Source organism: Phalacrocorax aristotelis, chromosome 3 (assembly GCF_949628215.1).
Source record: "Phalacrocorax aristotelis chromosome 3, bGulAri2.1, whole genome shotgun sequence".
Classification (NCBI taxonomy): domain Eukaryota; kingdom Metazoa; phylum Chordata; class Aves; order Suliformes; family Phalacrocoracidae; genus Phalacrocorax; species Phalacrocorax aristotelis.
Genome location: NC_134278.1, coordinates 76611363 through 76623626, shown reverse-complemented (window position 1 = coordinate 76623626; position 12264 = coordinate 76611363). Strand labels below are relative to the sequence as shown.

Below are 12264 nucleotides of genomic sequence, written 5' to 3'. Positions count from 1 at the left end.
CAGTATTGAATTCTGCTCAGGGGTGAGAAAGCCCGTACATCCACTCTTCAGTCTGCACATGTAGGTTTAGTTACCTACAGTAACTAAACAGTCAAAGAATCCAAACAAACAGCCCCACCAAAGTAAAGAACTTGATTATTACTTTAAAATGTTCTCCGTGTATCAAATGTTCAACAATTGGATGTAACAATGAGCAGTCAAAAACAATTCTAGCACAAACCATATTAAATGGGATTAGAAAGACCTGTGCACATGACAGAAACCAATTGGTTATGCTATTATGTTGATAGAAGCAAAAAAAAAACAAAGGCAATTTTATTTCTGGTTTAACCCCTCAAATTCACAACTACTTCTTTATCCTAAAAAAAAAATTAAAAAAGAAAAAATTTTAAACTGAAAGTAACCAGTAACTAAAGTAACTGGAAGTAACTTAAAGCTGTAAGGTATAAGAAAGGCTAGTGCAAAACTTGAAGCAAAATTAAGTTCAGAATAAACTAAATCTGCCCCAAAGTTAACTTATGCAAATTTTTATTGCCAAATAAGGTTGCTGCGATTGCAGACTTTGAGGGACATTTGGGAGTCTGTCTTCAAATCATAACTCACATTTATCAGCCCTAAAGCATGATGCAAATCTTTTTCAATCAAGTACAAACCAGTTGTCCATCTGTCATTTTAAGCTGTTGAATTTAGTACCCTTCTTGAATCGTAAAAGGGACATGTTTCTCTTCTACTCAGCCAAGCAAGGGAGTGCAGTCCCTCCTCACTTAATTACCCAGCATACACCTAAATACCAACTGCCATCCCTCAACACTCCAGCGTTAGCTGTTAGCGGCTATCTACCACAGCATCCATTTCTCTCCAATTCATCATCGTCAGCTTTCTTGCTGACACTCTTCAGAGCTGCCTAGTTGATGAATTGCTCTGTTATTCATCCTATGTTAATCTGAGGCTGACGCAAGAATACCCTTCTGAAGACACTTAGCAGTATTAAGACTCGGCACTACCAAGTGCCCTCAGTGTGCATTAAACCTCCCATTTGGAACCAACTAGATTCCTCATGAATAGTTATGAATAAAACACAGTTACTAAATCAATACACACTAGGTTTATGTACCCCGTTACCTATAGGCAGAGTCTCTGCACAATTCCTTGCTTCCCTGGAAGCTACACCTGAATTACTAGAAATTGTAAGTACTTTGATCCATACAGATTTCAACCTCAATTAACCCTATATTAAGTTGATATAGGAAAGTTTTTCCCCTCCTGCTCCTCAAAATATCAGTATATTTCTTAAATGCCATAAGTCTCAAAAAAGTTCTTTAAAGTCCATAAGCTTAATAAGCTTTTCTCAAGCAAGCCAGCTGTACTTTTTTTTCAGTTTCTTCTGAGGAGGATTTGATCTTTAGGTAATGTTTTCTCCAGATTTTTTCCCAAAGGATTATGTTTGCCTTGTCACAAAAATAAAATTTATCCACAGAGGATGAACACAAAAACACTGCAAGAAATTTAAAAACATGAGACTCAATTCTCTGTAAAAACATTATTACAACAGCTAAATATACTTCCCTTCTAAAAGCAATTTTATACCTGAGAGATACTGAAGTATCATTCTTCCTCTCAAGATGTTTTAATACACATATCAGTCTTCCTGCTAGAATCTTGGTTAGAATTAATTTCTGATCCCTACCATATCATCTGCGCCCAGATTTTGTTCAAGTCTGTTTACTAGTTGTGCACAAAGTTGACAGAACTATGTGAAAAGAGGAAACAAAAGAATCCGTATAAGGAGTCTTGCTTCAGGTTGATTCAGAGGCAGTGTCAGATTTCCATAAAAGCCTCGAGTGATTTAAAGTAGTAGTAATTCCCTCGCACAATGACCACATATGAGCCTTTCTGACTATACTTATCTTTATAAATGATAGGCTACTTAAGCAATTAGAAGAACTACCAACAACTTGTCTCTGCCATCATCTGACACGCAGTGTTTTTTCACTGTGCAGACAACCTTCACAGCAAAAAACACCGTACTTTAAACAAGATAGCTGGGCCTATTACAGCATTTTAACCTTCAACTTTAACATACAAACCAACTGTTTGAGAACACGCTTGTCAATAGATTATACATGTGCTATTGAGGCAAAGTTAGTTTGGAAGTTGGGGGCGGGGGGGCAGGGGGGAACAACAACAGTTTGACAACTTTTTGAAGAAATGTCACTGTTAATTTCTGAAGTAGGGGTGCAGCTCATGCTCCTTCAACATGAGACAAACTGAAACTAACTAAAAACAGCACACGCAGATGAGCAACACTGCTGAAAAGCAAAGAGCACTGGGTCAGAGAGTTTCTCCTTGTGTTCTCCTCCCCATTCCTGCAAAGAAACAAAAAATATTCCACAGCAAACAGAAGTGGATTTGGCTTGCTCTGCATCTAACTACTGAAAATTATGAATCGAGTTTTGATATAATTTGTTGCAGGTTACTATATTAAGCTGTATTAAGAATATTAACCGATTTGCTACTGTTTCAAAGATTGATAAATAAATGCAAGCATTATGCAACATGAGCTGAATGTTTTAGTTGAGCTGCCATTTAAATATATAAACCAGAACATTTGAGTTTTTATTAATTCTTGTGCTAGGTGGATCTGTTTCTTACTTTTTAAGATTTCAGGCGTATTCCATCTCCTAGACACTAATGAAGAAAACATACTGCAGTTAGGATAGGACATTTCAATGAAGCAATGGTTACAAAGATTTCTAGAGCAGTTCTTTAATCTGAATTAGACAAAACAGTAAGGTTAATTATTGAAGCAGCTGAAGGATTTAAAGAATTCCGCAAAGTCTGGCTTCCATCTAGAGTCAGCTAGCCTGAAAATAGTCACGTCCTTACAATTCTGAATGGACCAGACGCACAATCAGTTGACACGAATTAGGAGTTTCAGGCTTTAAAGTAGATATTTAAGCAAATATTTTTCTCCCCAAGGCTCTGCTCTACATCTTCAGTACCGAGCCACCTCAGCCATTATACCAACACAACTACCCTGACATCACATATGGTGAGTCTGATCACAGCTCTGATCTGTCTGAAGAGAAAGCCAGCACCACACAAAAACAAAGCAAAAAAAACCCCTCTGACCAGTCCAGAATGTCAGCTGACCTTTTAAGCCAGAAACTGATCCACCAGATAAAGGTATGAAATACTGTATTATCTTCCCCTGCCTCTGCTCTGACATCAGCAGCCATTGTGATGCATTACCCCTCAGAACTATGTCAAAGTAACTTCCCAGCAAACGTTATTTTAATTGTTTGTCGTGCTGAGACTTTCTTCCTTTTCAGACCAAGTCTTAAAGAAGGGTAAACGTAAGGTTATATACCATTACAAATGCTAGGTGCCCCAGTATTAATATGCTCAGATGCCAGCCAGTTATCACAGAAACTGCTTCATGGTTCATCCCCTTTAAAAACTGATATCCTGAGGGCCTTCCCACCCACGCACTTCCTGGAGCACTGCAATAACATTACAAAGTATCGAAACATTGCTCTGGTACACCCTGTGCTGGAAACACAGAAAATCTCTAACCCACCACAGTATGGAGTTATGTACAAGTATTCAGGTGCAGCCGCAAAACAGGCAAAAATATTTTTTAAAAAAGATTCAAAAAAGATTGACTTCCAGTGTGCTATTCAATCAACTATACACCACCAAAAACGTTAAAAGAAAACCCATTAGTACCTACCTATTGCCATTTCCCGTGAAGAGAATGACTTTTTGTGATTAACTGAGAAACAGAATTTACTACTTTGACACCAAGTATAAAAATACATTCTCAAATGAAAAGTAATTGAAAATCTTTTCAATTTTTACTCAGTATTTTAAACCATGAGAATAAATAAAAATAATCAGCATTATACCACACTCATTCCAAGCACTACCACCTACTAAAATAACTGCAGAGTATCAAAAAAGCTGCAACTTCTGGTACGAGACCCAGACAACAGAGGTTTAGTAACCCAACTGCCCAAATAGCACAACTTTAACTTGCACCACCTTGTTGCTGCTGTTCTCATACAACCAACCAGCCTGCAACAGACACCTTTCTAATGGAAACAAGGAAAACACTGTGGAGGGGCAGCTCTGCTAATGAAGCTGGATATTATTTCTCTTTAGAGTTGTCATGGTTGCTTTGCTCATTCAAGCGTAAATTGCCTCAAAAATCTAAGCTCTGCAATTAAAAAGCGAGCTCCACTTCTATTAAACATTTCCAAGAAAAACAGCCAGAAGAAACCCAAACCCAGAAGTTACTTGGACTGCACTGTGCAAGGTAACACGGGAAGTTTTCTCAAGTCAAAAGCAGACATGTAATGTTGCTTAACTTTCTGCAACCCAACTCTGTCTCAGCAGAGCAAAGGGATCTAATTCAGATTATAAACATTACACCTACCATCTGTTTAACGATTCAAAAACCAGCTCCAATGTCCTTCGCAGACCTAAATCCTCCAGCTACAAACCGCAGGAGTATCTTACATGTTACATGGTGCTTCTACTGACCTAACCAACTGCCTTAAGCACGAGATAACAACACTGGTGGTTTTACTGTTCCTACTAGTTTTCTTTGCACTGGGTTATAAAATTTCAATAAAACATCAAAAAATCAACAGAAGATTTTCATAGTATGCATTTTGATTAAAATCAGTACAGAAAAATTCACACAGCCCGAATGAGAAGCCGAGAGATATGTTTCAGCAAAGACAAGGGTCAGCAAGTGAGGGCATTGCATTACTTCACAGCTTTCCTGGCAAGGCATTTTCCCCGTCTCCCCTCTCTCCCACCCCCAACATTCCCTATAAGCAGCCGAATATAAACCATCAGTCTCCATGGCAGACTCCCCCCATACTTCAGTCTGAGCTGTCAGGGTGGTCTGGTAATTGACATTAACACAGGTCTATCCTGTCAGCCACGGAATATATATCAGATCAGCATCTAATAATACATCTAATTAATATGATATCTGTATCGGTATGCATTCTCCAAAAGTGAGAGCATTTTAAGGTTACAGACAGTAATTACAGACAATTCAAATGTACTTGCTCTTCTACTGAAGCCTATACAATTCAAACCTTTTCTAGTATCCCGTCCCTGATTTGGCACTGTACTCAGAGGAAGAAAGTTTTAAGAAGGACTGAAACAGATAACCTGGTCAAAAAAGTTACTGAACTACAAAAGTAACCATTCATTTAATGTCCAGCCTTTTCTTCATATGCACAGCGTTCATCCAACACCAGCAACTTTTTTCTGACTTGACCTTTTCTGATGCATGTAAACTTTATGTTTGTAATTAATACATTCTAAGTGCTCTCAAAATCTAATAAATGTTTCTCAGTTGGTGGTGGTTGGGCACTCCTTCCCCCCCCACACACTTTACTATTATACTAACCAACAAACCTTCAGTTTTTCTTTTGTGCATTATGAGAGCATCGTGTGCCACTCTCTCATCTAACCCGCACTTGGCCAGTTGCTTCTAACCACAGCAAGAGATTTTTACATGACACCACTTAGTTTGGAAACTATTGCATACAATTTCAGATGAAGAAAATGCAGCTCAATTCCCACCTTAAAGAACAAGTAATAATAAACAAAAATGATGAAAAATTCAAACACACCTCTCCCAGTTTAAAGACAAGTCAGTCAGCAGCTCTTGCACAAAACTAAATCTACAACCGTTACTCTTACATAAAAAACCCTCTGATGACAGATATTCTAATAATCAATTATTGGTAAGCAACAGTGAACAAACTGATTTCAAACAGAAGCTTAAAATAACTGCTTTACTATCTTAAAACTTTTATCAGTCAAAACAACACCGTCTTTTTAAGCTACATGCCAGGTGACTGCAATCCTATAAATGTTGCATCTACAGCTCCAAAAATAACTTCTTTTAAAAAGAACTGAACTGTTGAAGGGAGGAGGGTGGGGGGAAGTTTTGAATATTTTTTCCCAAGCTTTTAAAAAAAAACAAAACCCAAACCTTTTCTCTAAATGCAGTGGAGCTTTTGTTTTGATGTTACAAGAGGCTGCCAAGGAATTACAAAAACGAACCACGCAAAACCAAAAAACCAACAACCCACACCTCGGAACAACTCTTAGGAAGAACACAGAAGTTCTAGAAGCTTTACAACCTCCTCATTATGAGACAATCATAAATCAGAAAAATGCCTCAGACCATTATCTTAAGATTCAGAGATTACTAAAGAACCAGATTCAAAAGAGCATTATTGATAAACAGCACACAAATCATACCCACTGCTCTTGTTGCACGCTGTTTTGTAAAATTTTAACGTAACTCAAAGTTTAAAAATCTTTCTGAGACTCTCTGGGCAAACACCTATCATAAGGCCTTTATCCTAGTCATCTCTTAACTTCGCGGTAAGAGGAATAGTTTGTAATGAAATAATGGGGTTTTAGCGCAAGATCCAATACAGCTGAAAAGCAGACATGCTAATGTGGCCAATGCCCCTTCACCAAAACTGACAAGTCAGCAAAACCCTAGCTAAGCACAGGCTACATTTACATAATCACAAACAATGTTACGTACAAAAGTAACGAGATAACTTCTCAGGGAGAACTAACTTACAACACCAGAACACAGCTCTTCAGTCTTAACTCACACAGACATTTTAGTTAAGACAATGAGACTGACACAAAAACTGCAATTTGGGGTGCTAGGCTCTGTAAATTCACATGCACTTTTCTCAGCGAGCGCAGTAAACAGGGAGCACAACATCCAAGAAAAATTTATCCTCCTTAATCCCTACCTAGATGGTTTTACAGCTAGCTTCGTTATAACTGCTAGTCAGAAGAGGCAGCCTGTTTGACTTGAAATTGGATTTACCTCCAAAAGCTAGATGCATGGCTCAATTTACATTTAAAGGTAGACACACTTTCAAGTCACCTTCAACACAAGTTTGACAGGAAGGCAGAAGTTTGAGGTATAGTTGACAGAGGAAAAAATGAATTCCTGATAAAGTCTGTGTCAATACCTTTTTAAAAAAAAGTCAGACGACAAGTTTGGTCTGTGTACATTCCAGTCGGGTACAACATTTTGACCACTTACAGGTTCAAGAAAACAAAACAAATATAGAAATTACACTACTCAAAACTCAGGTAGTAATTTTAGGCATATTTGGGTTTATTCCCTCAGCACATTGTGAACAAAGTACCTTGTTAATTTCAATAGGTCATAGCACAATTGCAGAGTTTGAAGTGTTCAATTTATATTTAAAAAAGTGTAAGAAAAAAGGTACAGCTTTGTTCATTTTCCACAAAGGGGACCATTAAAACATACAAGTTGTCAGATAAAAACAATCCAGGTTACAATCATAAAAGTTAGTATCTGAGAAGCTGAAGCGCAAAAGAGAAAAAAAAAAAAAAATCAGGTCACGTTTGACGGTGAAAACAATGACAGGAAATACAGCCTATTCCACATTCAGGAAGAGCCCTCTCTTCCCACAGGTTTGCACTAGTCTGATAAAAACAATCCAGCTTCCTAGTTATTATGATGTGCACTTTAAACATCCTTGTTAATCCACAAAAGCCTTATTTACACACAAGAAGTTGAAAGCACACATATGCAAAAGTATCCATAACCTAAACAAAAATGTGACTTTCATATGTTATTATAAAGTAGTCCTTTAAGAAGAAAAAAAGTTTCCTCCATATACCGCTCACATTTAAAGAAGATCTTCAAAACCAAATGCCGTAAGGCAGAGACCCTCTACTAAGTTAAGCACTAAATTTTCCAGAGATCAAACACTAGGACAGAGTTCAGAGAGGAAAATGTGTTTCGGATAATACACAGAGCACAAAAACAGGCCAAAAAAGTAGGTGCATATTCTGAAACCTAACCAGATTAGATGTACCGTTCTTCATCTAAACAGACAGGTTCATTTCTATCTCTTGTTGCATACAATTACAAGAAGTAATCACAACACAAGCTCATTTGAGTTTTGTTTTTAAATACCAGCATGTAAAAATACACACATAAAAAATCCCTAGCATTCCAGTAGAGAAAGCAATCTCATGTTTCATTTGTTTGAACTCTTAGGGTCATGACTTTATTTCTTCAGTTTGACCAATACAAACTAAAAGACAAAGGCTGATCGTACTATTATCCTCAAGCATAAACAAAACCTTCAGGAAAATAGTTGTATAGTAACTAAAAAAAACCCCACCTACCTAAAGCACAAAAAAATAAACTAGAAGAAGCAAACCAAACTGTGGAGGGGAGAGGGCAAAGAGGGAATATGAACACTCTCACTTTATTTTTAGATTATATGTATAAATATATATACACACACACCTGTCCCTAATATTTGGTACTATCAAAAGTGCCATGAAACAGCTGATAGAACTATTAAATATTATACATTTAAGTAAGCACTGTAAACCTTGCAGACCTTTCTAGCAAACGTATAGATTGCTATTGCTAAACTCTTCTGGAGGATGTCAGTAGGGTTCAAGATATTTAACACAGTGCCCCTTTGGTAAGTGGGAGAGGTGTTTTACAGAACAACAGTTGTTCCGACTTCTCAGCTGTTCATTGCTATTGTCTATTCCACCTATGTAATACTGCACGTAAGCATACAATATATGTAAGTCCCTGCAAATATACATACCTGCACAAACGCACAAGTATTTTGTCATTCTTTGGTATCTTCTATTAGATTTCTTAATTTCACTACTCAAGTCAGAAACAGCATTCAGAGGCCAGTCTCAGGCCTCGGAAACAAAAATAACTGGCGCCCCTTAGTGTTCAAATTTTGAAGTCTTGAAGCAATTTACTAGATTTGCATGAAGCATTTTTTTCAGCATTCCAAAAAGTTTTCTGCCTCCACAATACTTCCACCCAATTGCCAACGTAAACAGGAAAAGCAGAAAAGCTTAAAGGGATAGCAGACTTCTTCCTGAGACTATTTAGAAACACAGATTGTATTTTATTTATTTTTCTTTTAAAGAAGAGTGTGAAGAATAGCTCCAACACAATCCTTAAACTTTTTCAGCAAGAGCCTCCACAGCCCTCATTCTGGAACTCCAATACTTCACAAAACAGATTTCCAGAGCTTTCAATATTTAAATATGTATCAAAAGATGTACAGATTTCAGACATTCCTTTTTCAATGTCCTTTTCATATAAGGAAATATTTTTCTTTCTTTTGTTCTCTGACCCCACCCCCCCAAAAAAAGTTTCAGGCCTCCTCTGGCCAAGTACATTAAGTTGACAAGATTCGGGAATTTAAAAATACGACATCAAGCCTCTGGAAGGCTCATTTGTGCTAAAAAGAAATCTTCTCAGTCGAGTTTCTTCTTGATGTTTATTGTAAATCTAAGTATTCCAAAGAGGTTGTTTGCTATGGTGACCAAGAACATAAGTTTTAAACAGTTTTACTTTTCACATCTGTATTTGCTCCAATATAAATCCAAACTTCACCAAGAACCTTGAAAATGAAAACAGTCTCCCATTATATCGCTTCCCACAGTCCATCTTTCAGTATTCTTCACTGGCCTTTTTTTTTTTTTTTAACTCCTCTATCGTTTATTTCAGAAGGTAGCATTTTCTTGATATGCTTTTTTTTGTTGTACTACCGTCGCTATCTCATTTTTACAGTCTTGGGAGAGGGCGGGGAGCTGTTCTACCAAATATAACCAGCTCTTTCATCTTCCGAGGTCAACAACTTCCCAAACTTCTTTTAGCGAAGAGGAATATGTCCGCAAACAAGAACCCTAACTAGAAATCATGAAATTCAGTATTTCACGCTAAGAATCCCAACAAGTTGAAAGTGTATAAATAATTTATTGTTTTATCATATTCTACAGGGGTACCAAATCCGATTAAACAAACAGGTCTAACTCTCCAGAAAGCCTAGGTTTAAGGTGGTGAGAAAGGAAATGCTTTTTAACAAGAAAAGCAAGCCTGTGAACCCCAGCGTAAAGCGAATTTAAAATACTGAGAACAACCGTATCGCCTTATATTTAACACAGTGGGTCTCCTACTGTAGCGGGAAGACGTATGGGACGCGTGAAGTTCCCAGCGTATACTTTTCCTTTTTTTCTTTCTAAAATGTGATTATTTATTTGTACATACGCAACCCTGAAGAGTTTATTTAGAAAAAAAGGAGGAAAAAAACGGGGGGGGGGGAAGGTGCCAAGCCCCTTCGGCGGCCCCTCGCCCCCCCAGGGCGGGAGCGGGGTGCGGGGCCGGGGGCGGCCGCCGGCATTTGGCAGGAGCAGGCGAGGCAATTTCGTAATTCCTGGGTTTTTTTTTCCCTACACTAAAAATCACACGTAGGAGTCTTTCAAGTTAGTTTCTTGAAAAGGTAAGGATAGCTGAGAGAAGAGTGTGTGCGCTTCCCTCGCAATATAGGAAAATTATAATTAGTTCGTGGCCAGTTTGGGGTGGGGTAGAGCTGGAGCTGAAGAAAGAGCTCAGCCCCCTCCGTCTTAGTCATTCAAGTTCAAGCAGCTTCCAGAACGGCCAAATCTCGAAACCGAACACCCTCCCAACCCTGCCCCCCCTCGCCCCCCCCACGCCGGGGGCCCGGGTCGGGCCGGGCCGGGCGCGCTCCCAGGGGCGCCCCCAGCACCCCGCGCCCCGCCGGGGCAGCGCCGCGCCGCCAGCCCTCCCCCTCTCCCTGCCTTCCCCCTGAGCGCATTCCTGAGCTCCTCTCCCCGCTCCCTCCCCTCCGAGCGGCGGCCACCCTTCCCCCGGCTCCAGGGGACGGTGCGGAGAAGGGAAAGAGAGAAAATAAGGGGGGGGGGGGGGGGAAGGACAACACAGCCCAACCCCCCGGGGGGAGCGGGGACCTGCACGGCCGGGGCTGCCCCCCCCTCTCGCCGCCTCACCGAGTCCCCCGGCACCGCACGGCGGCCGCCAGGGCGGGGAAAGCCCACACTTCCCCTTTGTTTTCGGCTCTCCAGCCAGGGGCCGAGAGCGTGCGGAGCGGGGAGAGGGGAAACAGGCCCCGGGCTCCCCGCGCCGCCCGTCCGGGGCTGGGGCTGGGGGCCGGGCCGGACCCCGGGAGCGGCGCGGAGGCCCGGGGAAGGGAGGAGAGGGGGGTGGCAGGGCAGGGCGGCGGAGCGGGGGAGGGGGCGGCCGGGCGAGCGAGCGCTTTTACCTTCGTCCAGCAGCCTCTCGAGGTGGTTGAAGATCCCGCAGAAGTTGGGGAGGCTGCTCATCAGCTTCTTGTCGTTCATCAGCTGCATCAGGTAATCGGGGCTCGGCTTCGGCTTCTCCTTGGTTTCCATTTCCCCAACCATATTCCAAGCCCGCGCAGAGACGGCGAGCGCCCGCAGCAGCTCCGCCGAGCGAGGCGACGGCGGCACGGGGCGCCCGGCTGGATCCGGGCGGGCAGGGAGGCGGTGGGGGAGGGGAGGGGGCGGGGAGGGGAGCTTCCCCGAGGAAGGAGGAGAAGGAGGAGGATTCAAATCCGGAGACAAACGCAGACCCGCCGCCGAGTCCGAAGGACCGGAAAAAAAAGAGGAAACTCGGTAGAAACCCCCGTGCGGGCTGCGCCCTCCTCCCCGGGCACAAGGACCCGCCGCCGCCGCCTCTCGGTGCCGCCGCCGCTTCCCTGCTCCGTGCGCCCTCGGCCGGCGCAGTCCTCGGTGTGTCCCCCCCTCCTCCTCCTCCTCCTCCTCCTCCCGCGCACACACGCTGAGCCCGGCTTCTCCTCTCGGCGCTGCCCCCTGTCTCCGCGGCGGGGGAGGGAGGGAGGGGGGGAGCGGGGGAGGGAGGGGACGAGCGGGGCGGGCGGGCGCTGCTGGCGCGGCTGCCGCTTCCGAGGAGCCGCCGCGGGCGTCTCTCCGCCGCTCCTGCCGCCGCCGCTGTTGCTGCCGCCGCGCTGCGCCTGGCGTACCCTCCTCTCCTCTCCGCTCGCTCGCTCCCGCCCGCCCTCCCGCCGCTGCCGCCGCCGCCGCCGCCTGTGGCTGGTGAGTCTCAGCCCCGCCGCCGCCTCCTCACTTCTCCTCAGTTCGCTCTGGAGTTCGCTTCAGTTCAGGCTGCGCTGGCAGCAGCAGCGGCGGCGGCGGCAGGAGGAGGAGGGGAGGGGGCGGGGCCGGGCCGCCGGGGGTGGGACACGCCGGGGGGCGGGGCCGGGGCGGGGCGGAGCGGGCGCCACTCGGCGGCGGCGGCAGCGCCGCTTGGCGGAGCTGCCTGTAGCTCCCCCTCCGCTCCGGGGGCCCGGGGCGGCGGCGGCGGCGGCAGCGGCGTGCGGG

General features: G+C 43.3%; 1 protein-coding gene across 13 annotated transcripts in view; it reads right to left on the bottom strand.

The window, feature by feature from the left end:
* Positions 1-11912, bottom strand: part of QKI (QKI, KH domain containing RNA binding) — a 158320-nt gene extending 146408 nt beyond the window's left edge. For all 13 annotated transcript variants that reach the window (XR_012659702.1, XR_012659703.1, XR_012659704.1 and 10 more), the window contains exon 1: positions 11166-11912. Coding sequence is in view for 10 of the 13 variants with exons in the window: in XM_075088057.1 (XP_074944158.1) it covers positions 11166-11307 (142 nt within the window). In the remaining 3 variants the exon portion in view is untranslated. The remainder of the gene's footprint in view (positions 1-11165) is intronic.
* Positions 11913-12264: the final 352 nt, after the last annotated feature.